The 26309-nt window shown below is 28.0% G+C and overlaps 2 protein-coding genes and 1 long non-coding RNA gene across 4 annotated transcripts; 2 read left to right on the top strand and 1 right to left on the bottom strand.

Annotated features, from left to right (window-relative positions):
• Positions 1-19: 19 nt before the first annotated feature.
• Positions 20-622, top strand: LOC124814044 (uncharacterized). The gene has a single exon (XM_065809537.1). The coding sequence runs from the start codon at positions 20-22 to the stop codon at positions 620-622; it is 603 nt and encodes a 200-aa protein (XP_065665609.1).
• Positions 623-3182: 2560 nt separating this feature from the next.
• Positions 3183-4913, top strand: LOC136087645 (uncharacterized). Its single transcript, XM_065811083.1, has 3 exons — positions 3183-3401; positions 3547-3774; positions 3854-4913. Exons 1-3 carry the CDS (start codon positions 3200-3202, stop codon positions 4852-4854), a joined length of 1431 nt encoding a protein of 476 aa, XP_065667155.1. The 5' UTR covers positions 3183-3199; the 3' UTR covers positions 4855-4913.
• A 13545-nt stretch (positions 4914-18458) lies between these two features.
• On the bottom strand, positions 18459-20223 carry LOC136087646 (uncharacterized). 2 transcript variants are annotated; one of them, XR_010641960.1, is made up of 4 exons: positions 19773-20223; positions 19532-19626; positions 19249-19414; positions 18459-19144 (listed from the first exon to the last, which is right to left on the bottom strand). It is a non-coding gene; the product is annotated as an uncharacterized LOC136087646 (long non-coding RNA). The 2 variants fall into 2 exon arrangements; XR_010641961.1 differs by having other exon boundaries at positions 19973-20223.
• Positions 20224-26309: the final 6086 nt, after the last annotated feature.

The raw sequence follows: 26309 nt of genomic DNA, 5'->3' as shown, positions 1-26309 counted from the left end.
TTTTACGGGGCTACTAAATATGGCAACATTTGTATGGATTCTTTCTTTATTAGCAAGGAAAAATGATGTAAAGCTTTGTTCATCTCGTGTATCAAAAGAAAACCATTTATTAGCTATACTTATAAAGTTGCAACTTGGGTTGTTAAATAAAGATATTGCATTTCGTTTTAGTGTCTGTAAAAGTGTAATATCCAGAATTTTGAGAAATTGGTTACCAGCACTAGCCATTTGTTTACAACCCTTAATAAAATGGCCTAGTAAATGTGTAATAAGAAGTAACCTGCCAGAGTGTTTTATGAAGAAGTTTAGAAACTGTGTATGCATAATTGACTGCTATGAGATTTTTATTGAAGGACCATCAAATTTAACAACTCGTGCTCAATCATGGTCAAATTATAAACACAACATTACAGTAAAATACTTAATCGGGATCAGTCCGACAGGTGCAATTACTTTTTTGTCTGGTGGTTGGGGAGGTCGAGTTTTGGACAAGGAGATAACAAATCAATCTGCCTTTTTCAAATATATAAATTTTGCAGATTGCATTTTAGCAGATAGGGAATTCCTCATTAAAGATGAGCTTGCAGAGAAAGGAGCAAACCTTTACATTCCAGCATTTTAAAAAGGAAAACAACAATTTAGTCCACAAGAAGTTGGAACTTCAAGGCAACTGTCAAATGTCAGAATACATGTTGAACGCATTATTGGCAGAGTCAAACAATTTAGAATTTTACAAACCATCGTGCCGATCAGACAAATTGATCTGTTAGATGATATAATGGTTGTAATATAAGCCCTTGTAAATTTAAACAAAGGCATTATAAAGTGATACAATGTTTTGAAGAATTGTATAAAATATTTTAAAATTAGATAAAAAAACAACTTAATGAACCACACCTTTCTGTCTTTATCAATTTATTGATAAATCTCCTTACATTTTGCTTAAGAAAATTTACTTAAACTATATTTATATATAACTATGGGTAGTTTTATTTTATCTATAAAAAAGCCTAAGGAACCTTTGGGTTGTGTTAACATCACAGAGCCCAACTAATGATTCATACAGCAAATAATGTTGTAGAGCTGTTTACCTTGCAAATATGTTACAAGCCTTAGGCATTTTTCAGTGGGTAATTAAAAATCAAAAGGTGCATACTGTTTGTAATAAACAGCTTATTTTATTTAAATATGACATTCTTCTATTGTGTTATATTACTATATCTAATAAAAATATAATATGAATACATAGCCATAACATAAATATTAGTTATCACTAAATGGTACTTTTAATAAAGAAATATAATTAACTCCTGCATTGAGGACAGAACCAGGAACCTCTTGGTTTCCTTGTAACATATACACATGAGTAATGAAACCATTTTTTGGAACAACTTGTATTACTGCATGAAATCATGAGACCAAATTCAGGTTTCATGCAAAAACAACACTGTTTCCTATGTTAAAAGTCTTTGTCTCTTTTTCTGCTGACAATTTCTGGTAAAATAACATTGAAGAAATATTTCGCCAAAACATCAACAACTACCTTAAGAAAATCATTATCACGCTGTACAGTACACTGTAAATAATTGTTTTGCTCAACTGGGGACCATATAAAAAACTCACCGAAGGTAACTTTGCAAACGAACATTTGTAATTGCATCTGGAAAAAGTAAGGGTGATTTGATTTTAGACCATTACTATTAAGGGGAAATTTTTCATCACTTTGCCAGTTAATAAAACCATTTTTATAATTATATGGACATTTAATCTCTAAAACAACCCTTCCATGACAAGAACAGGTAAATATTCCATCAGGAGAAGCTCCCAAAAAAGGCATATCAGCCATAACATAAAAACCAGAGTTAATAAACGAAAAATTGCTGTGCTTCTTTAACTGGACCTCATAAAATGTATTTTTGGCACAATTTTCCATTTTCTTACCGTATTGTGTAAATTTGCTCTAAAAATCTTTTTTATATTGCATGATTTCTTGGATAAGAGATTCACTGAGAACAAATTTATGTGTGAAATGCATTAAAACATATTGAAGCTGTAATTTTTTGTAAAAATGTAAGATTTTGTTGATATGTTACTTTGGCAAGTTGATCGTATTGTTTTTCAAAATAAGTTTGACTAAAGTCTTCATAAAGTTGTTTAGAGTGTTTTAAAAGCTCAAACTGAGATAGATCTTTGCAAGTAGGATCAAACAAGCTAGTTATAGGTTCTGGTAAACAATTCATCTCATCTTCAGAACCTGACTCAGTATCACTTAATTTATGATGGCTATTTCTATCTAAGCTGGTAAATATAACAGATTTAGGATTGGATTGGCGTAAGGTGTTAAAGTCGCTGACTGATATGCAATATGATGGGTCAACATATGAATAATTCCCATTTAATTTAAACATAGTTGATGCTTTTATACTTTTTTTTTTTTTTTTTTAATACAAGCTCATTAATTGAGGGTAACTGTCCTCTTTTTTTATTTTTGCTAAAATTCATAGCACTTAATGGTGCTGCATTAACACTGCGATTTGAGGTATTCCATGAACAAAGCTGACTTGTTGACGCATCTTCTCTATTTAAACGGTGGTGCACAGCAGCCTCAAATTTAAAAAGTAGAGCTGCAATATGTGAGCAAACTGAACCTAGTCCCACTGGACAAGTGCAGTTGCTTTTTTTAACCCACCCATCTTTGTGAAGACAAACCCATACATCATACATGGAACTTTTTAACAAATTAGTTTAAAACCAACATATAATATATATACACACATATACATATATGTATATAAAAATGCAGCTGTGTATGCAGTAAACTTTTTGAAGACATGTGTATGCAAACAGAATTAATAACTGATTATGTTTATTTCAACTATGGACCTTGTACTTGTTGTCTCAAACAAATTAATAAATAAAAAAATAAAATATAACCTTAGTTTTTATAAAACAATAATCTTCGTTGATGCTGGGAGCATACCAACAATCCTGCACATGGCCACACAAAAAATATGTTTTATATGCCTCCAATGATTTTTAGATGAATTTCAATGTTTACATTTCCGTCGCATGCGCACTAGGTGGCAGGAATTCAAAAACCTATTTGCAAACAGTGAACGTTTATTGAACAAATATTTATGTAAATAATCTGCATTGTAACTTAATAAGATTAAAGTTTTTTAAAAACTCCTAAAATATAATGCCTGACAGTTGTTGTGCTGTAGGGTGTATGAATAAAAGGTTAAAAGGCGATAAAAGCTTGAGTTTTTACCGAATTCCTTTAGGAAATACAGAAGAATCAAATAACAGAAGAGTTTTGTGGTTGCAAGCTTTAAAACGTGAAAACTGGTCAACAAGTATAATTGACAACGCAAGATTATGTAGTAAACATTTTATTTCAGGTAATTAATTAATTTTTTTGATAACTAGAAGTTTTTATAATGTTATTATTATCTTTATTTCAAACAATGTTTGTATTTAATTTAACATAACTTCTTTTATTTTGATAAAACAAAAGAAGTTTGCATTTTTATTTTCTCTATTTAGGAAAAAAATCGGACAATCCTAATAGTCCTGATTATGTTCCATCTGTTTTTTTATACAGACAGCAATCTTTTTCAAAAAAAATCAAAGTATTGAAAGATTTGAAAGAAGCTGTAAAAGAACAAAAAAAAAATACTGAAGACAATTTATCTCAAACAAGAGCTGAAAATGAACAGATGTCAGTTAACATGGATGCAGTAACATCTGTTGACCCTTTCAAATTAAATCAAGGTAAATAAGTTGTAATTTAATTTTAAGAAGTTACTTGCGTTCTTTGATAAAATAAATGGTTACATGTTTATTTTTTTAGAATCTCAGACTGATGATGTTAATTTTGTTGCTGAGCTACATTCCAAAGTCAAAACTTTGAGTAAAAACAATGTTGAATTAAAGATTACCTTAAACAAAGCCATAACATCAGCATATGTTTCTCAGTATATTTCATTTGAAAAACTAAAAGATGATAATTCACTTTTATCTTTTTATACTGGTTTGCCAAATGCAAATTTATTTTTGTGGTATTTACCATTATTTAATGATTTTGTAAAACCAATGACAAATATACCAATGGAAGACCATTTATTGTTAATATTAATGAAAATCAAACTTGGATTTTTAAATAAAGACTTGAGCTTTAGATTTGGGTTTTCTGAGTCAACAGTTACTAGAATATATAGAACTTGGCTTCCAATTATTGCTGAAAATGTAAAGTTTTTAATTGTTTGGCCAGAAAAGCATGTTTTGAGAAGAAATTTGCCAACAAGTTTTCGCAAAAAGTTTTATAATTGTGTTGCAATAATTGATTGTATGGAAATATTTATTGAAAGACCTTTTAGTCTTCATGCTCGAGCCCAAACTTGGTCAAATTATAAAAACAACAACACTATTAAATATCTCATTGGTATAACTCCATCAGGTGCTGTAAGTTTTTTATCACCTGGATGGGGTGGCAGAGTGTCAGATAAAGAAATTACAATTAAATCCGGATTTTTAGAAAAAATAACCCATGGAGATTGTGTACTTGCTGATAGAGGATTTACCCTTGTTGAAGAATTTGCTACACAGGGAGGGATTTTAAAATTACCAAAATTCACCAAAGGAAAAAAGCAAATGTCTTCTGCTGAAGTCGATGAATCACGTCAAATTGCACATGTAAGAATTCATGTTGAAAGGGTAATTGGACGGTTAAGAAAATTTCGAATTCTTCAGAGCATTATCCCAATAACTCAAGTTGATTTACTTGACAATGTAATGGTAATGATAACATCATTAGTAAATATTAACAGTAGTGTTGTTCCTCCAAGCTCATAGGAGTGAAAAACCTTTTTTTCTTAAAAAAATTTTATAAATATAATATATCCTTCAGTTTATTTGTATGCATTCCTTGCAGAACCATTTACCTTTAGGGGCAGGCAAATATAGTGAAGTAAGTGGTTCCGGCAAATTATATTCATTGTAACTGTCATCCTCTTCTGCAGTATCTGTATCACTACAATGTTCTTTGCTTTCATTTTTAATGTCTACAGACTGAAGAATAGCAGCATTCTTATACAATTTTTTGAGTTCTAACAACTTTTTTTTTTTACTATCTGAAGTTGGTATAGGATCCTTAAAGCTGTAAGGTCTTTCATCCTGTGAGTTTTCATTGTCACTAATATTTGGAAGAGTTTCATGCTTCTTTGGTCGGGAAAAATTGATTTTTTTAAGTGTAGCTGGCGTTGCTGATTTACGCGATTTTTTCCAACTGCACAATTTGCTTGTGCAAGATATTTTATTTATACCAAGCTGTGCACATGCAACAAGCTTAAATAACAAAGCACCGATGTGACTACACACAGAGCCCAATCTATAATTTAAAAAAATATATGATCGATTCAACTTCTTAAAACACTTGTTTTGAGAAAAATTAGAATTAAATTATTTAACTAATGCGCTCACCTTGCCATGCATTTGCAATTTGCTGTTAAAATCCAACCATTAACTTTATTTATTGCTACCCACACATCGTAACATTTCTGCTTCTTTCCTTGTCTTTGACTTGGAAGCACCTAAGACAAATTAAACGTCGATTAAATAAAAAAAAGATAAATCATATTACATTTCACTCAAAATGAATTTTATGGTTTTAACTTTTCAAACATTTTTTTTTTGTCAGTTTCACTGTAGACTTTGTAATATGCAACGATACCTCAGATTTAATGAAACAAAATTGATTCTTTTCTTCAATTAAATTATAGTATACATCCTGAACATGCCCACAAATGTAAAAGTTGTACGATTCCAATGATTTATAGGCTTTCATTGAATCGTGTGTAAAGTTACTTGGCGAGTTAATAAGATAATTGTACATGTCAACCCATGTAATGTCGGGCATCATTGAAACGTCATTCTTCCAATTTACAAGTACGTAAGGGTCGGGAAGTAACATTCCACTTGACAAAGTTAACTTTTTTTTATATGCATCTTTATTCTTTTCTTCTAACGTTGAAAAGTATTCAGATTCACTCTACATTTTCTCTTGCGTGTTTTCTTTCTATCCTGCCAGTGTCCTTCGCGTCCGAAAAAATGTAAACACTTTGAAATTCATCTATATGCTTTGGTATTTTCTTTTGTAAACTCACTAGGAGTGTCTATGAGAAAAATTAAAACGTCTCTCCAAGTAATGTCAGACAACTTTGTAATATCTTTCTTCCAAACACTTTTATTAAAATTTTCTGGATTTACTTCAATTGGGTTTAAAGTACTCATTTTTTACTTATTGATAATTTATTTAATATTTTAAATAGTTATGTTTATCAAGTAAAAGTAAATGTTGCGGCGAACGTGACGTCACATTAACTAACTAAACGGCTACCATTATGATATGGGGGCAAACATTGCGAAAATGGTGAAAGAATGCTGTGATTTCTGTTGTTCAAACAATGTCTAAAGTCATCCGAACTTAAATTTTGTATTCAAAGAGAAGAAGATTGTGGCTTAATGCTATATATAGAACTGATTCATCTTGCAAAAACAAATTCTGGTCGCCAAATACAAAACATATCTATGTATGCTCAAAACATTTTGTATCTGGTAAGTTTTGTATTTAAATCATCTAAATATTTGAACACAAATTTGTCTTTAACTTATTTTTTTGTTTTTATATTCCTATTCATAGTAAGTATGTTTTTCTTTTAGGAAAAAAAGAGAATTTTGAAAAGCATATTGATGTTCCATCAGTGAATATGTTAGGTGCTAAAAAAAATATAGTGGAATCATCCCAACGACATAACCGATTGTTGTCTCGAAATGAAAGGAGAATAAATAGATTGAACAATTCTCTTGGTATATAGTTTATCTTGTTGTTTAAAATGTTTTTGTAAACACTGTATGTAATAGTTGTAATTTATTTTTGTTATGCATTTATAAATTATGCGTTTGTTACTCTTTTTTTTAGATAAAATAATGTTAAATAGCTTGTAGAGCACAAATTTATTAATATGAAATATAGTTGAATCAGACCATATTTTTTTTAAATGCCTGTGTTTGTATTTACTATATACCTGAAGCATACAAATATTTTTTTAGAATATCGTGTACAAAAAAATCTCAAGTTGATGAAGTCAGTGAACAAATAAATATTAACAATGCGTTGACTGGAGTGGATGATGTTAGTGTCTTGAACAAACAAGAAACAACAACTGAATTTAGTGAAGACATAGGTTTTAATTTGATTAGCAAAGATATCGATTTTAATTTGATAACAGATTCACCAAAACAGAGTGCACAAATAAATTTAACAACAATAATTAAGAATCCAGAAAGAGATGCAATATACGTAGAAATGATTAATTTATGTGAAGAAACATATAATCTTCGTTTAGAAGTATCAGATTTGAAATTAAAGACAAATTCTCCATTTAGTTATGCAAACATTAACATGTATAAAGAAAAGTGTGTAACATTAACAGATTTAGAGTTTGATGTTTTGGAAAAACTTTTACTATATTTGATTGCAAAAGTTAGAGATGGGAGAAATTCAAAAGAAGAAATGTATAATCAAGTCATGGTATATATAATTAAATTATACATGCAATAATTACACCTTTGAAAATATTGCTTTCACATGCAACATTGCAAAACAAACAGTCATAAATTATTTTTGAAGTGGATAGATATTATGTATTTAAAGTTAAATTGCTTAATCAAAATGCAAAAACGAGATCACTTGGCACTATTCCTGCCGTTTTCAAAGCAAAGTTCCCAATTTAACATAAATGATTATTAGATTTGATTATCACTACTTCTAATCATTCACTAAAAGCCAAGAATCATGTTTTAAACTAAAACATATATTTATTGTTGCATTTTTTATCTTTAGGGTTGTTCTTAGGTCACAAAAACACAAAGAAGTTTCTTCTTTGTAATTTATTCGGTCACATTTTAAATTACTTTTTTATTTTTCACATTAACATAATACATAAGACATTGATGTGTAAATAATGTTTTCAACATTAATTGGTTCCATTTTCTTTAGTAGAGTTTCTGCTGTTACTGGTTTTAGAGAGTACCTTCATGAACGAAGTTAATAATTCCTTAATGTTAAGCATTTTCTAAAAGCCAAGGCGGAATATCGTTAATCCTCATACCATTTACTATAAACCTTATAAATATTGTTACAATGTTATTGTTCAAATTGTTATAATTAGTAATTTTGATCATTCCATTATTATACTGTGAAAAATATTTTTTATTTATAACATTTATTCCACATATATTAAAAATATGCAGAATAGATATTACACTGGAAAATTTAAAGCAAAATGCATAGTTTTTAAATATTATTAGAAATCAATATGTAGTACTTTTGTTTTATTTATTGACTAGTCTGTAAACTGTGCAATAATTTCAAAATGATGAATTAATTGAACTCCATCATTCCTTTAGACATATTTGCACAGATTAGTTGTAATTTAACGCTAAATTTCGTTCTAAAAAGTCAAGTAAAATCTCTTCAGCCTGTAAAATAGATTGTTCTGTCTAATACCGACAGATTTAAAAAAGAATTTTTATATTATAAATTCTTTTTTACATATTTAGTTACATATTATAATCAGTATTAAAATGTAAAGTAATTGTTGTGTTTGAAGTTGTTGTCATTAAGCAAATAAACAGTCATCGCCTGCTCCTTTTTCGGACGAGGTTCTTTTTTCATCGAGGTTCTTTTTTCGGACTTTCAAGTGCAATCCCCGTGTAATTTATGTATTACTTATTGACATAGGTATTTTATATTATTTATAATAAGTATTTCCTTTAATAACCTTCCTCTCAAGTTGCCTAACCTATCTCTAAATGATAAACTAGTAAATAAGCAATCCAATATAAGATTCTTAGGAATCATTGTTGATGAAAAATTATCCTGGCTTCCACATATAATATATATCCAGTCAAAAATCACCAAAATAATAGGTTTGATGTATCGAGTTCGCTCCTACGTCAATAAAAATAGTCTTAAATTAATCTACTTTGGGCTAATTCATAGCCTCATCAGCTATGCAAACATTTCATGGGCAAGTACTCAAGCGGCAAAGATTAAAAAAATTTATAGTCTTCAAAAACATGCCTGCAGAATCATTTACTCAAAAAATAGGCGTGAACACGCTAAGCCTTTAATGAAAGATATGAAAATGATGAATGTGTTTGAAATAAATATCTACCAGCATTTAATTTTCATGTATCGTTATAATCACAATATCTCTCCTATAAGCTTTAATAACAAGTTTAAAATAAATAAAAATGATAGCTATAATCTTAGAGCGAATATGTCCAACACATATAAACTGCCTCGGATAATAAACAAATATTCAGAGTACAGCATTCTATATCGAGGTCCAAAAGTATGGAATACTTTTCAAAAAGGATTCAAAGGTACGGTAAATTCGTTAAGTTCATTCAAGTTTTTAACAAAAAAAGAAATTTTTAAAATATAAGAAACGTTTTTGGTTAATGATACTTTGAATAATTTCTCATAAATCTGTTTTTGTTTTATTTCTACTTTTGTTGGTTGCTTATCAATTTTATTAGCGAATTACGCGTTTTATTACGATATTTTACGATTTATAATATAGTAAGTTGATCAAAAGTACGTAAGACAAGTAATTTGATCTATTCCTTCAGACCGGTTGCGTGGAGACTGGGGCAATTGCAGCAAGTACTTGAAGTACACATTTATGACTACGCAAAAAAAGTTTTCTTTTTTTTAATTACTATGAAAGTAATTAACATCTTTCAAAGGGATCGCTGTTAAACAGACTACTTAAGGTTAAAAAGAGGCTACATATTAAACACACTATTAATGTGTCTAAAAAAACTATTAATGTGTTTAAGTAAACTCACTATTACTGTATTAGTGCGTTTACTTAATTAAGTAAACACACTAATAGTATTAGCGTGTTTAATATGTGACCTAATATAAAATTTCCTGTAATAAACTTTATTAGTTTAATAAAAAGCTTATCTATTATATCTAACTTATTTGATAACGTTCAGTAGCCTCTTTTGATAGTTTTTCTTGATAATCATAAGACATTTTCAAAGCGTTTAAGTAGTGTTGTACTGAAATCAACGCGTTTGTTTGCCCCCATATCATAATGGTAGATACTTTTATTCTTTAATTACGCAATGATCACGTGGTTTTTTCGCCGCAAGAATAGTTAAACCGCTATTTTAATTTTGTTTTGCTTGCCAGTATCTGTGCGCTTACTGTTTACATTTTGCTTAAACGTCACTTGAAATTGGTCTATATGTAACGTTGAATAAACGTTGTTTCATAAATTGCTTAAATACGCTGAAAAAGCAGCTTATGTCTAATGTTGATAAATCTTAAACTTTGCGACGTTTTTACAGGGATTATTTGCGTACTAATATTCAAAATTGAATTAACGCGATATTTTGAGAAGATAATATACGTTGAAATTAAACGCTTATTCAACGTTGAAAATGTGACGTTTAAAAGGCGGTTTATTTTTAACGTTGATAAAGCATAAATTTTGAATCGTCTTTAAAAAGGCTTATTGCGTAAGTTGATTCCACGTTGAATAAACGTTGTTTCTTGAGAAGCTAAATTTCATTACAATCTCAACGCTTATTCAACGTTTCAATTTATCCCAATTTAGTATACAAAAACAAACATTGATTCAACGTTGAAAACACGTTGTTTTTGTGACTGTAACATTTTTACTACGCTACGACCGGTTTTCAACGATGATTCAACGCTGCACAGTGGGCCAGAATGCACTTTTACTGGACAAAATTCATAACTAATTTAATATTAGAGCTATATTCACTAAAATTAGTATGAGTACTAATATGATGTCTGCGCTTTTTATGAAGGTAATACTTTTTTATTTCGTTGCTATGGATACCTTTATTTTGCTTAGCAACAACCTACTTTTGTTATCTGCAGATATTTTATAAATGCTATATTCACTAAATTTGGCATGAGTACCAATATGAGATCACACTTCTTACAAAAGTGATAATTTTTTAAATTTAGTTGTTATGGATACTTATATTGCTTAGTTACCGGATACTTTCCTTAGTTACAAAGTGGTAAATTGATATTTGAATATCTTATCGAATTTTTGACCCACCTATATTGAATAAAAATTGAGTATTTAGGTAAATAATGTTTTAGGAATAATAAAAGCAAAAAATAGTGCAAGAAAACGTTATCAATTTTAAATTACATCAAAAAATTATAAAACAATAATATCGTTTGAAGATTGTTTAAGTAATTGTAAAACATCTGAAGGAAAAGCTTTATGATTTGTTTGGTGTGATGTTGATTTACGCAATGATGAAATAACAGGATCACTGGAAACTAGGAGTCTATTGATAAGATCAGTATTTGTTGCTTTTCTGGATGTTTTTCGGCTGAAATTTTCGCGATAAGATTTAAAGTCTTTATTTCTAGCCTCTTGAGCTTCCTCTGACATAAGTCCGATGGGTAATGTAAGGCTTTTAACTATGTCATGTCCATGTATCAATACTTTGTGAACTGATTGAGCCATGTAATACCATGGATAAAGGGACACATATAGTCTAAAAGTGTCAAAACAATAATCCTTGAACTTTAAGCAGTCTATTTCATATCCTGAAGAGAGCGTTACCAAGAAAATGTAAAATCTGAATATAAGGTTTTGGTCAATACGCAGAATTTCAGCTGTTTGTTCATATGCTGCAAAAGCACGCCTTGAGGTATTGCCATCATTACTTGTTCCAGAACCACCACTTTTAGGGAAATCAACAACAAGTCCCATTTTGTTTATAAAATCAGTCTGAATCTTTTGTTTAGCTACAGATGCCTTTTCTTTGTGTTCTTTAGATCTTGCTTGCCACTTTCTTGTTTCTTTTTTATATGAAATGTGCAATAACATCTCAAAAAATCGAATCCATGCATGAAGACTGGAAAGACCATATTTGATCTCTCTGTTAGTATAATCTATATTAAGGATATCAAGACTATTCATATTTTTTGGAGAGACACCACACACTGAACAGCATTGGTATGAGTTATTTTTTTCAGATAATATTGTTTGAACCTTCCAATCAATCATTGTAAGTTCAATAATACAATTCACTTCAATAGAAGATCCGCAAACCTCTAATAAAATCATACCCAAGCTTTCTATCTCATTTTTAATGTACTGATCTTCTTCAATCACAGATTCCTTGGATTCCATTTTGTATGCAAATCTTATGGGTCTACAATAGGCTGTGGAGGACGACTTTTGATTTCTCCAAATAGGCACTTTTTCGTTGCTGTTGTTAAATCCAGTCAAATCCAATGGGACAAGACAAGTAATAAATAATGATTCTTCACGCTTTAAATCTCTGTTAATGTCGAGTTCTGATAAAACTTGTTTATAAATGCTTTGGCCAGTAGCACAATCAAAACCAGCCTTACACGTTAGTGTCATTGTTTTTATTGCTTTGTCGTTCAATATCAAGTGCCTTAGCACAGGTTCCTGAACTGCACAGATTCTTTGCAAAGTATGAGTCATTAAATCTTTTAAAGGAACTGAAGCTGAATAGTCCTCCACTGTTATGTTTGCAGGATAACATTTCAATTTTGCATCTCTGACATCATTGTAAGCGGGGTAGATGTTATATTCTTTCTCCAAGGCTCCGCTTCTAATCAATTGATAGGAAGCTTTTGTCAGACTTGCATCAATTATTAAAGCCAGTGCTTCGTCTGCTGAATATTTAGTTGCTTTATCTGTATTTGATATATTTAAAACATTCTTGGCAGCAATAACAACAGATTCATCTCTAAATTTTTTATTAGCAGCAAAAAATAATTCATTGGATGAATGAGATTCAATTAAACAAGATACACACCGTTTTTTAGTTTTATTAGAACTATTATCAAATGCAACTAGTTTTCGACCACGTCTATTTGCAGTTGGTTCATTGTCTTTTTTTCTGAAAATTAAATATTCATTAAGCCAGTTCACAAACTTCTTTTCAAAATTTTTCACAGTATAGTTTGCAGATTTCCACTTTTTTTTATACAAGTAAACAAATCGTTGAACAGCATGTCTAAAATCAACGTCTTTAAAATCAGCAAATTTTGGCTGAATAAATTTTAATATATCTTCAGTAATATTTTGTTTTGAAATACTAAGATTGTTTTTTTGGAGAAAATTATGAATGTCTAAGTTTAACAAAACCATATCTAAATAATTATTGTAACAAGTATTTTGTATTTAAAAGTAAAATGTTATAATATATATGCCGCCTGGACTACTAATACTTGTTAGTAATTAAGTTACTACAAGTGTTAGTAATTAAAATTAAAAATAATTAAATTACTGTCAGTGTTAGTAATTAAATTACTAACAACTACCGAAAATATGTTGTTGCTATGTTATGCAAAGTAAGGTATCCATAGTAACCAAAAAAAGTTAACCTCATAAGAATTCTGAATCTCATTTTAATACATACCCCCAATATTGTGTATTTAGCGCAAGTAAAATACTGTTAAAACAACGTTAATGTAAAAATGAGTTGTTGCTATGCAAAATTTAGTACCATAGCAACCAAGTTAAAACATACATAAAATCTGAACGGGGATTTAAGGGGACGAGCAATCAATTAAAACTCGATTGAAGCATCATATAGCTCAAATAAATATAAGACAACACATGGCAAATTGTGGTAATTATTAGTTATTGTGCGGCAAAAAATAAGTTTCTTAAGAAATTTTTTTTTTTAATCTGTGATTTTCAAAGTATAACTAAGATAACATGCTATGACAAATTTATTTCACACATTGGTTTTTCTTATCTCTAAATACTCTAGAATAACATGTACTAATTTTTTGTTTCAAAAACGTAGATGTAATTGAAATATAACACAACGTTGATGTCACCGTTGATTACTTATTTATAATTTTTATTTTTTTTTTATTTTATCTCAATATTCAAATGCTTAGAGTCCTGGTAACTAAGGGATTTAATATAAATAAATTATCAATAGATTTCTCCTATAATATGTAGATACTAAAATTAAATAGGTTTTCAAGATTAGACAACTAAAATTTTTCCAATTTTGTCCACCTACTGGCCCACTGTGCGCTGGCATGTTTGCTGGGTAATAATGTTCCTAATTTGTAGTCATTTGATTTTTGAAAATTTATAGTTTGTAGATTGCTAATACATGTTGAATGTATATAATAATTTTGATTTTTTTTACCTTTATATATGTTTTATTACCATGTTTCATAAATACTTTAAGTAGGTTTTAGATTCATAAATAGTTAACATTATGCAAATAGATTTCTTTTTAATGTTTTCTTGAAAGTTAGGAAGATTAATCTTGGCTTCTTGTTCTTGTAGTGCCTGCTATTATAAATGATTTTAAACTTTTTTTAAAAATGTTACATTTTACTTAAACTATATTTAAAAACATATAATATATATCAATATATTTGCACAAAGTTTCGAACTGCAGAAAATTTAGACATTCATCTACCTTAGAGATACAGGGATCGCGGCAGCTTTCATCGATATTTAAAAATGTTTAAAAAATGGAGATTTCAGTGATTTCAGACAGGAGCAAACTCCAAATATTTTACGCTTATACCAAATGAGTTATGTTTTATGCTTTCAAAAAATTGCTGTGATTGGAGCCTAAGAACAAAAAAACCCTTAAACGTCTGACTTCTATTAGGAAGCAAAATATATTATAACTCATTAAATTATTGCTCTCTCATTTAGGTTAGGCTCAACCTAAATGTGAGAGCAACAATTTAATGGGTTTTATATTACTTATATCTTAAACTAAATTTATATTACCCAATAAATTTTAAATTTTATAAAATAAAATGTATGTGTTTGAAAGTTATGACAATGTAGAGCTTCCAATACCCTTAATATGAAGGGATAATAAACAGCACTGGCTTTTGGGGAAAGTAAACTGAGGCGAAAGTTTTGTTGTAGTTGACTCTCGATATCTCTATTACTCGATATCTAGAACTTCTGTGTATCTCGAGCTTTATTTCCCGTCCCTTGCGCACTCGTTTGAGCCAAAATCCTCTCAATATCTCGAACTTTTTTCAATGAGTTGCTAAGATATCGAGAGTCAACTCTATTTCATGTTGTAATTTTGTAACTGTAAATTAAAAGAAGTTTTTATGTAAATAAAACGTTCATTTTTATGACGTATATAAATCAAGCATTTCATCGCAATGCATTATTTTTGTATTATGTTTGTTAGTTCACTAAAAAACGATTTTAAACTATTTGTTTAAACTACATTTTTAAACGTTGGAAGAAAATTACAAATTGTATTTTTAACAATAGCATTTTTAAAAGCATTATGGTTTACTTTCTAAAATTAGTCAGCCAAACTAGTCATTAAAAGCATTTTTTAAATTTCATTTCTCTTGTTTTGATTAAAGCTTGTGCGTAGTTTTAAATTGATTTTTTTTCAAAGTAATTACACATTTTCTCCTAACATTTTATTTGAGCATAAGTAAACTTGCTGATGTCTTTGTTAAATAAAATTCAAATCTAAACCTATCGATTGCGTTAAGCAATCTAGCAATCTATTGATTGCGTTAAGAACTACAGCCATCTAAAACATAAAACTAAAGTAAAGTTCTATATTTAAGTACAAAAAAAAAGTTGAAATAATGGTTCTGTTCGAAACCGTTAATGCTTGTAAGTTGATGGCAACTTTAGAAGCTAACTGCATTGATACTAAACAATTGCCAAAAGAATACTTTGAAAAACATTTGTCGATGCTGCATGAATATGAACAGTTGGTAGAAAGGATAACTACTTTGGAGGAGGAGTTAAAATTAGTTCATCAAGAATCCCTATTAAATAAAGTAAGTTTGATATCAAAGAATCAAAATTTAAAGAAAGATATTGAGCACATCAATGATCGACAAAATAATATTGAAGAAATTATAAAAAATGATAGAGAAATTATCAACAATAAAATTAAACAAATAGAACAGTTATCAGAAACGAACTTTAGAACATTACGTAACAAACTAAACGACTTGGCAAAAGAATCATTGTCACAAGGCCAGGTTTCAATAATAAAACCACGTAAAGGAGAGGAAAAAATATTAACAGATATCATGGGAGCCAAGTTTAAAGAATTAAAAAGCGCTGCAGATGATGTCAACAAAAACAATATTAATCATCTTGCAAACCAAGCAATAACTAAAGCTATAGAAGCCTGTAATCTTTTAGGGGCTAACAATTTAAAAATTGAGTCAATAAATGACATTTCCTTTGGAGATTTGGAAAAATTAATAGATGGATTTTTTTCAGTACTTGAAAATAGTACTTCTATAACGGGTATGTTAGGCCAGTTCATTAATCCACAAAGTGCTGTCTATGGTTTGGGCAAAAATTTATATAAATTTGCAAAAAAAAACCAAATTGAATTAATTAAAGAAGAGCAGTACAAAATACAAGCAAACGATTTAATGACCAGCTTAATTCGGATGACTGTTGACGAGACAAAATTATGTTTTGATAAAGCAACACATGTGTTTCTTGCTCGGTATTACGCAACTTACAATTTCAATGATGTTTTGTATAGCAATTATGAGAGAACATATTCTTCTATAAAAAATTATAAAGAATATTTTTTTTTCCAAGGTCTGCTTTCTGCAAAGATAGATTTGCAGAGAAAAATGTTAGTAAACCTTAACATTGATAATGATATTCCGTGTTCTTACTACTCATACAAAAATTATCTCAATTACATTAAAAAAAAAAATTATTTGACTTACGTTAAAGATGAAAAAATAATGGAATTTGCAATAAAGCATAAACTATATCGTGCTTATCTTAAATTAGGAGAATTTGATGTTATAGGTAAATGCGGCGATCGGAATGAATTTATTAAAACACTGGCTTGCACTGCAGCAACCCCAATTGGACTCGGAGCAGTCGCAGGTATTGTTTTTGGAATAAGTAGATTGAAAAACGAACAGAAATGGAGTCAAAACGTTCTTAGATTAAAAGAAGTTATGAAAAAATGTTTGATAATTGATACAAATTTTGATCAAGTTGTTGAAAAGTTGTACACCCTTGAAAAGCTCAAATATTACATCGATCTAACAAAATCTCAATATGGAAATGACCTATTCAATAAAAACCTTGAAGCACTTCGTAGTGAATTTAGAAATGATTATAGTAAAAAAACATTCGAAAAAGCTTTTGATTTATATCAATGTATTACTCATACAGGAATTGCTGACCGCGAAAATTACATACATTTAAATCTCGATTATGTGAAAAATGTCAACACCAGATAACGCTTCAGTTATGTCACCCCCAGATCATCAAGACAACTTGGATTTATACAATAATATTGTTAAAGATTATTTTTAGAACATTTTTTTCAGAAGATTTATTTTTAAATATAAGGTTTGGCGCTTAGCAATGTTAATTTTGAAAAAAAAAGACGAGCAGCTAAAAGTGTTGTGGTGTTCATCTATAGTGTATAAGTTTAGTAGTGTTCATCTATAGTGTTTTTATTACAAAAACTAGATAAATAAATAACTACAAACGCGGCGTAGCCCGGGTTTATACCGACCGTGTTGGGATTTGGTTTGCGCTGCCCCCACTCCCTCCTCATAAAAAGATTAACAATTGCATTTATCAAAAGTTTCTTTTGATATAGGGTTATTGATAACTTGATTTTTAATTACAAAAAATTGACATTTTTGCGAAATTTTTAAGGCTTATTCTTTTGATTCTTCTATTAGCAAAATCATCAAAAAGACTTTTAAAAGTCAATTTCAATACTCCGTTTTTGTTCGATAAATAATATGGCAAAGTTTCTTGAACGCAGGTTACTCATTGAAGACCTAAGGTAACATTTTATCAATTTTATTTTTGAAAAAGTTCTCTCACAACCCAGACGGCACATCTGGTTTTAATCTCGGAATTAAAACCCGTTTAAATACGTGTTTGTTACGATCCAGGCGTAAACCAAAAACACGTGGATTTCACGGGAAGTTTAACTGGAGTTTTACACGTGTTTTTAACGGTTTCAAACACGAGTTTTTTATGTTTTAAATACGTGTTTTTGAGGTTTTAAACTCGTGTTTTATTAGGTTTTAAATTCGTGTTTTCTATCGTCTAAAACGGACTTAAGCCATTTAATAAAGTTTCCAAACGGAAACTTTATTTAATGCCATAAGTTAGTTCAGGCATAAGTTTTCCAAATTTATGCCTGAACTAGCAAGTGTTCAGCACGGTTTAATGATAAACCAAAAATACGTAGGTTTTGTTAGACACGTTTATAGCTTTAAACCGTTTAAACCTTTTTTTATATATACTACATTATATTTACGACAATTTTGTTGTTTTATTTTTGTTTTTTAAGGTAAATTATTTTACAATAATACTACAAAGAAAAAATAAACGAAGAAATAAAAAACCAAATCATTAAAAATAAGCTAATAAAAGACGTTTGGCACATGGTTACCATACATAATATTTAATTTCGATTGATCGCCTCTTCCGTCATTATAAAATCTAAAATCGTATAAAAATACGCTTTCGCATTTTTACAAACAATTCCAGTAGCATCAAATGTTATTTTAATTTTTCTTAAAAATCGGGTCTTGAACTTTACTAATTCCTCAATTGAGGTAACCTGTTCATATTTAATTTCATTCAAATCTTTATCTAAAAACTATTGCAGTAGCCCAAATTTCTTTTTATGTAATGGTGTGATACAATCACTTTACGCTAAAACATGGCATCACCCATGGGAGAGGTTTCGTTTGTCTGATTTTTTGGTCGATCTGTATTGGTAATGGTTTTTGATGATTCGCCAAGTTTTATAATAAATAACAAAATAAATGATTATCTTAGTCTATTGTTTTGTATTGAACCTAAATAAATGCACTATAAAAAATGCTGTTTGAAAAAACCAGAGTGATGATTCGATGGAAGAGTAAAATTGCTTTTTTCCTTATTAATCACGCTTGTTTGTGTCTGTACATTTAAACGGAATCGACCCTTCATTCTTCTTTTCAAATTGTTTTTTAGAGCCTACTTCAACGTAAATAAGAGACGCCCTTTAAGAATTTATGAAACCAATTAAGAAACATAATTCATCAAATATACTATTGTACTTTATAAATATTATAAACTTTTAAATTAAATGCAAATAAGTTATTACTTTGGAAAGACCCAGAAGCCCGAGTATGCACAAGTATTTTCATTAGCATTTGTACCAGGATGTAAATCCTCTCTTAATTGATTTTTGCTTATAAATATAGAAATCTTTAAAGGTTGATTCGAAACCATCTCATTTAGGTTTTGTTGCTTGTTAAAGTGCAAATATCCTGTTTTAAGATAAATTAGACTAATATACACTCAAATATAGGTAATAAATATAAGTTATACATACATTTAAAAAAACCAAATGCACACATGCCCCCTGTTCATTAATAGTCACCTACCTTAATCAACATTAATATTATTATCTTCATTAAGTTTCTGAAGTCTTCTATAAATATATTGCCTTCATCTAGATTATGTGATAACGGTAAAACTCCTAAAAGATAAAATTTGCAAAAACAAAATTTACCAGAAATATTAGTGTCATTTTAAATCTCTATATACACACAAACAAAACAAAAAAAGTTCAATATGTGCTAATGCATATCACTAGCCATAGTCTGCTTGATAATAGACCCTTACCTTTATCAGCAAAAAAATATATCATTTCTGCAATTAGATAGACTATGTAAGAAATTTTCTTGCTGGCTTCAGCTCATGCCATATTTTTAATACTGCTGACTCATTTTTGTCTCTTCTCAAACAATTAAAAATTAAATTAACATTTACATAATAATTTTCAAATATAAACAATTGATTTACAGATAAGTAAATTTACTTACGGACAGTATTTTGCAACAAAGTATTACTAGATTTTGGTGTCAATATTGGTAGAGAAAGTTTATTGAAGCATAGGTAGTAAATTGGTGCAGCCTCGCAGCTCGAAGACAAATTTAAACATTCAGGAAATAAATTCCAGCTAAGGCTAATCAATATTTTTTCATATATTCTTTCTACTATGCTGAACTTGTTCTTTTCATTTTTGTTAAATAATTATTATTAAAAAGATATCCTATAGCATTTAGTACACACACATTTATATAGGAACAACACTAGTATTTTTCAAATATATAACAATAATAACAATACTAATAATAATAACAATAATACTGTTAACACAAAAAATGTATTTTATATATATATATATATATATATATATATATATATATATATATATATATATTCATCGCAAAAATACATACAGATACAAATACACACAAATATACATACTCCGAAACAAACACACATATGTGTGTATATGTGTATATATTACGTATACATAACATATACATTTATTTACAAGTGTATGTATGTATGTATATATATATATATATATACATATATATATATATATATATATATATATATATATATATATTTTCTTTTTATACATACATACATAATATATAGACTTATACATGCACACATATATACATATGAATACATAAATAAACACATACATATTTTATATATGTATTATACATACATATATAAAATATACATTGTATAAATTATATAGATACATAAGTGTGTATGTATATAGATACACGTGTGTGTATATATATGTATATATATATATATATACACATATATATACACACGTGTATATTTATATATGTGTGTGTGCTTGTGTGTGTGTGTGTGTGTATATATATATATATATATATATATATATATATATATATATATATATATATATATATATATATATATATATATACATATATATATATATATGTGCATATAAATACACACATATATATATATATATATTTATATATGTGCATATAGATATATATATATATTTATATTTATATGTATATATATAAATATATTTAAATATATATATATATATATATATATATATATATATATATATATATATATATATATATATATATATATATATATATATGTGTATATATATATATATATATATATATATATATATATATATATATATATATATATATATATATATATATATATATATATATATATATATATATATATATATATATATATATATATATATATATATATATATATATATATATATATATATATATATATATATATATATATATATATATATATATACACATGCTAGTACTTAACAAAAACTGAATTTATTTAACATATAATTTTCTCGACAAATGTTTTCCTGAATGTTCTTGATACACACTCTAAAACCTTCCGAATAATAAAAATGCAATAAATTTAAAAAATCGCGTGCTTTTAGTAATGGTTTCACATTCGTTGCGAAAACTTTTGATAATTTAATACTCCATTTTTGTAACTGAAAAACCATCACTAAAAACTTATTATCCAAACTGGTTTTTTGGTAAAATATAGTAGTTAATTTCACGGAATCAAAACCCTATTCTTGACACGTGTTATTCTTGGTGTTTTCGGGAGTTTTAAACACGCAACAGAAACCACGCGTAACTTTTAAACGAGTTGTGCCGACTGGGAACTAGCAACACTTACAGCAACTGTGAAGAAAACTTGTAGCAGTATAACTCTATTAGGAACTTAATTTTCTAGACTGTAATTTAGAATGAACTGCAAAAGTTCAAGTTGAACACTATCCATCCTTGATTTTTTTAATCTTGCGATGTAGCAACAAATAATATATATCAGTCTTTTTTTTTCAACGAGGAACTCTTCTTAATTAATTTTATCATAGTCATTATTACAGTCATTATATACTATGAAATTGAGATTTGTAGTTATTATTCAAGTAAAAATGGTATATTTTTTAACAAAAACATGAAGCTGTTTAAATCTTATAATAATTTCTTGAATCACTTAGCCAACAAGTTATAAAGATAAAAATGTAAACTATGTAAACTATATTACTGAAATATATTAAATTAAAAATAAAAATAATAATAATAATAATAATAATAATAATAACAAGAATGCTTGTATAAATATTTTGCTTGTATAAATATGATAAATATTTTAATGGAAAAAATTTAGAAAGCGAATATTATCCAATTTCTGAATCTACTCAATATCTCTGTCAGAACAAAAATAACTTTTCCACATTAAATGTAAACATTCGAAATATTAACAAAAATTTTGAAAATCTTAAACTCTTATTGCATCAACTAAACCACGAATTTCGAATAATTTGTATCACGGAAACTTGGCTTAAAACCAACGGAAAAAATTCAAATTTTGCATTAACTAATTACGTATCAGTTCACCAACCGCGTTTTAACTATGCCCGTGGCGGTGTTAATATTTTTGTCCACAAATCAATTAACTTTATTTTACGTAATGATCTTAATGTTAATGAAACAGACTGCGAGTCGTTGCGCATAGAAATTAGAAACAAAACCACCAAAAATATTGTTATTAATTCTATTTATAGACAACCATCTGGTAGTTTAAAAAAATTTAAAACTTATTTAAGCAGTTTTTTAACCAAAACTAGTTTAACACGGAAACATTTTTACTTAATGGTGATTTTAACTTAAATTTGCTTAGTTATGCTTCAAATAAAAATGTTCTATACTTTTCAGATACTCTAACCCAATATAACCTAATACTAACAATAAATAAGTCAACGAGAATAACTAAGACTACATCGTCATTACTTGATAATATAGTTACTAAAAATTTTCAAAACTATCGTTTAGGAACGGGCATAATCAAAACTGATTTAACAGATCACTTTCCAATATTCTTAAATAATGGTAACATTACCCAAAATAACTCCCCCTCGAACTCTACAATTTTAACGCGACAGATCAATGAAAACTCTTTATTGTATTTTCGAACTCTTTTATCAGAAATATTGATTTGAATCTTATTTATATACAATCCCATGAAGTCAATAATGCATATGAACTATTTTCAGCGCAATTCTGTAAACAGTATGACAGCATTTCCTGTTAAAAAAATAATTATAAAATCCAAGTCTCTTTTAAACCCCTGGATGACCGAGGGACTAATAAAATCGTCTAAGAAAAAACAATAACCTTATGTTAAATATTTAAAGCATAAAACATATAAAAATGAAATAAACAACAAACACTATAAAAATTTATTTGAAAAAACAAAAAAATACTCCAAAAAAATTTATTATGCAAAGTTGTTGGAAAAAACCAACGGCGACACTAAAAAAACGTGGAATATAATTAAACAAATAATTGGTAAAAATAAATGTGTAAAAAATAATCGCCCCCATAAGCTTTTAATTGACGGGGAAATGATTTATGATAAAAAAAAAATAGCTGAAAATCCAAACTAATTATTTCTTGAAGTAGGGCCGAAATTGGCGAGTAAAATTCCGCCAAGTACCATAAAGTTTGAATCTTATATTAAACCGTGTAATACTATTATGGAAGAATCTAATTTAAATCTAAGCGAGTTAAGGAATGCTTTTAATAGTCTTTAAATTAATAAAAGTGCGGGCATTGACAAAATTAGTGTAAATGTTGTTAAGTCAGTTTTCAATATCATTGAACAGTCATTATTTCATATTTTTAACCGTTCATTAAAAATAGGTGTTGTGCCAAAAAAACTTTGCCGTAATCACTACAATTTTTAAATCTGGTGACAAAACTAATATTTCAAACTACAGACCTATTTCCGTCTTACCTTGCTTCTCAAATCTTGCCTTGCTTCTCAAAATTATTGGAACGAATTATGTACAACAGACTTTTTAACTATTTGATGTTAAACAGTTTGCTGTACAGTAAACAATTTGGGTTTAAAAAAGATAATTCAATTAACCATGCGGTAATCGAACTGATTAATCATGTATCAGATGCATTCAATAATGAATATTTTACCTTAGGCGTTTTTATTGATCTGTCAAAAGCCTTTGACACTGTTAACCCTAAGATACTTATAAAAAAACTGGAACTCTATGGAGTAAAAAATAAAAACTTATTTTGGTTTGTAGTTTTTCTGGCGAACAGGTCACAATGTATTATTTATAAAAAAATTGAAAAAGAAAAACACATTACATGTGGTGAGCCCCAAGGTTCAATCTTAGGACCATTATTATTTTTATTGTATATAAATGATTTATACTTAGCATCAAATATTTTAAATGTTATATTGTTTGCAGACGACTCCAATCTTTTTTATTCCAACAAAAACATAAAAGTTCTCTTTAATATATTTAATAAAAAACTATTGAAAAATAAACGAGTAGTTTACAAGTAATAGGCTTTCGTTAAATGTAGAAAAAACTAAATTTATTATATTCTCCAAACCTAGTTAAGGTGATGATGTTCTCTAAAATTACCCAATCTTTTAATCAATAAAACATTTATTAAAAGGGAACCAATCGTTAATTTTTTAGGAGTAATACTAGATGAAAATTTGTCATGGAAACCACATATAAAATACATAGAAAATAAAATCTCAATAAATATTTCAATATTATATAAAACTAAACCATATCTTAACACTGTTTCCTTGAAAAAAAAATACTTTTCATTTATTCATAGTTTTATCTTACTGTAATATTGTTTGGGGTAGTACTAATTATAGTAAATTAAAAAAATTTTATAGTAAGCAAAAACACACATGTAGGATTGTATTTGGTGCACACAGAACTTTTCATTGCGAACCTCCTTTAAGGAAGCTTGGTGCCCTAAGTATCTATAAACTTATTATACATCAAGTTCTACAATTCATGTTTAAAATAAAACATGGGCTTTCTCCTATTGTATTTCAGTCTTACTTTAGAGAAATCTCGCACAAGTATCCTACTAAATTTTCAATTAACAACTTTATTTTACCAAAAACTAATTTAAAACTAAGTTCTTACCAAATCCAATACTGTCGACCGTTTCTATGGAAACACTTTTCAAAATTTATTACAAAAAAAAATTAATATTCAAAACATCTTTGGAACAATTCACGAAAGAATCTAAGAGTCTCATATTACAAAATGACTTTGATTTAAAATATCTCTTTTAAAATAAATACATAAGTAATATAAATTATCTAAAAAAATAGTTAGTGACACTACTTCTCTTTTGTTGCAGTTTTATTTTTATTTAAATTTTTGTTAAAAAATTTTAATACTTTTATATTGTTGTTAATCTTTTATATATTACGTTATATTTCAACATTAATACTTATATTATATAAATATTTATATTTTAACTTACGTGTGTAAAATTCCTATTATGTACTTAGCTACTTTTCATTTTTGTATATAAATTGACGATTTTTTAAATGTAAATGGGGCTCGATGATAAGACAGTTTATGTCTTCTGCTTGCTCCAGCTCTCTTATTTAATAACACGATTTATTTCAGTGTAAATTTTTTTTACGGCAAATAATAATAATAAAAAAAAAATAAAAAAATAAAAAAGGAAAGTAGAGTTACAAAGTTTAAAGAGTTACCTTGATGATTGGTAAGAAGAAAGAAGCTTGATGATTGGTAAGAAGAAAAAAGCTTGATGATTGGTAAGAAGAAGGAAGCTTGATGAATCGTTGATGCATTTAAACTAAAACTATCTGGTTATTGTTTATCATTCTTGCTTTTTGTATGAATGATGTTAAAAACAGTTTAAAAAAAAGTTTAAAGTATTTATCCATGTTTACCTATATATTCATAAACTTCATTGTTACGTGATACAAAGTTACCAATCAACCAAGATGTTAAAGCTATTTAAGCAAACGAACGAACGGGAACAAAATATCAAAAAAGCTATTAAAGTAGATGAAAAAAATAACGAAAAAATCAACCTCCGACTCGTTTCCGGAAGAGAACAATAAAAAACTATCAATGAATTGACTTAATTTGGGTATAATAGAGAAGAGTTGTCACAGCTGCCAATGCGATGCCAAAATAGAACAAAGAAAAAATTTTATGCGACATCTTAGGAGTCGCGTTTCAAGAATTAAAAAATACTGTGTTTACGAAAAAAATACCAAAATACTTGCTAAATCAAGGTTAAGAACCGGTATTGCCAATATGAATTTTTATAACAACAAAATGAACATAAACGAGGAAAAAGCCCTTGACCTTAATAAATAATATCGACTAAATGTTAGACCAAGTTTTAAGATCTGCAAATACTGTTTTTGAAATCGGTCAAACTATATGTAATGGTAGGGAAAAAGCGCAAATTAAATTGT

The sequence above is a fragment of the Hydra vulgaris genome, chromosome 11 (genome assembly GCF_038396675.1).
Source record: "Hydra vulgaris chromosome 11, alternate assembly HydraT2T_AEP".
Taxonomy (NCBI): Eukaryota; Metazoa; Cnidaria; class Hydrozoa; order Anthoathecata; family Hydridae; genus Hydra; species Hydra vulgaris.
Note: the sequence above shows the minus strand (reverse complement) of the source record. Positions and strands in the feature narration are given on the sequence as shown.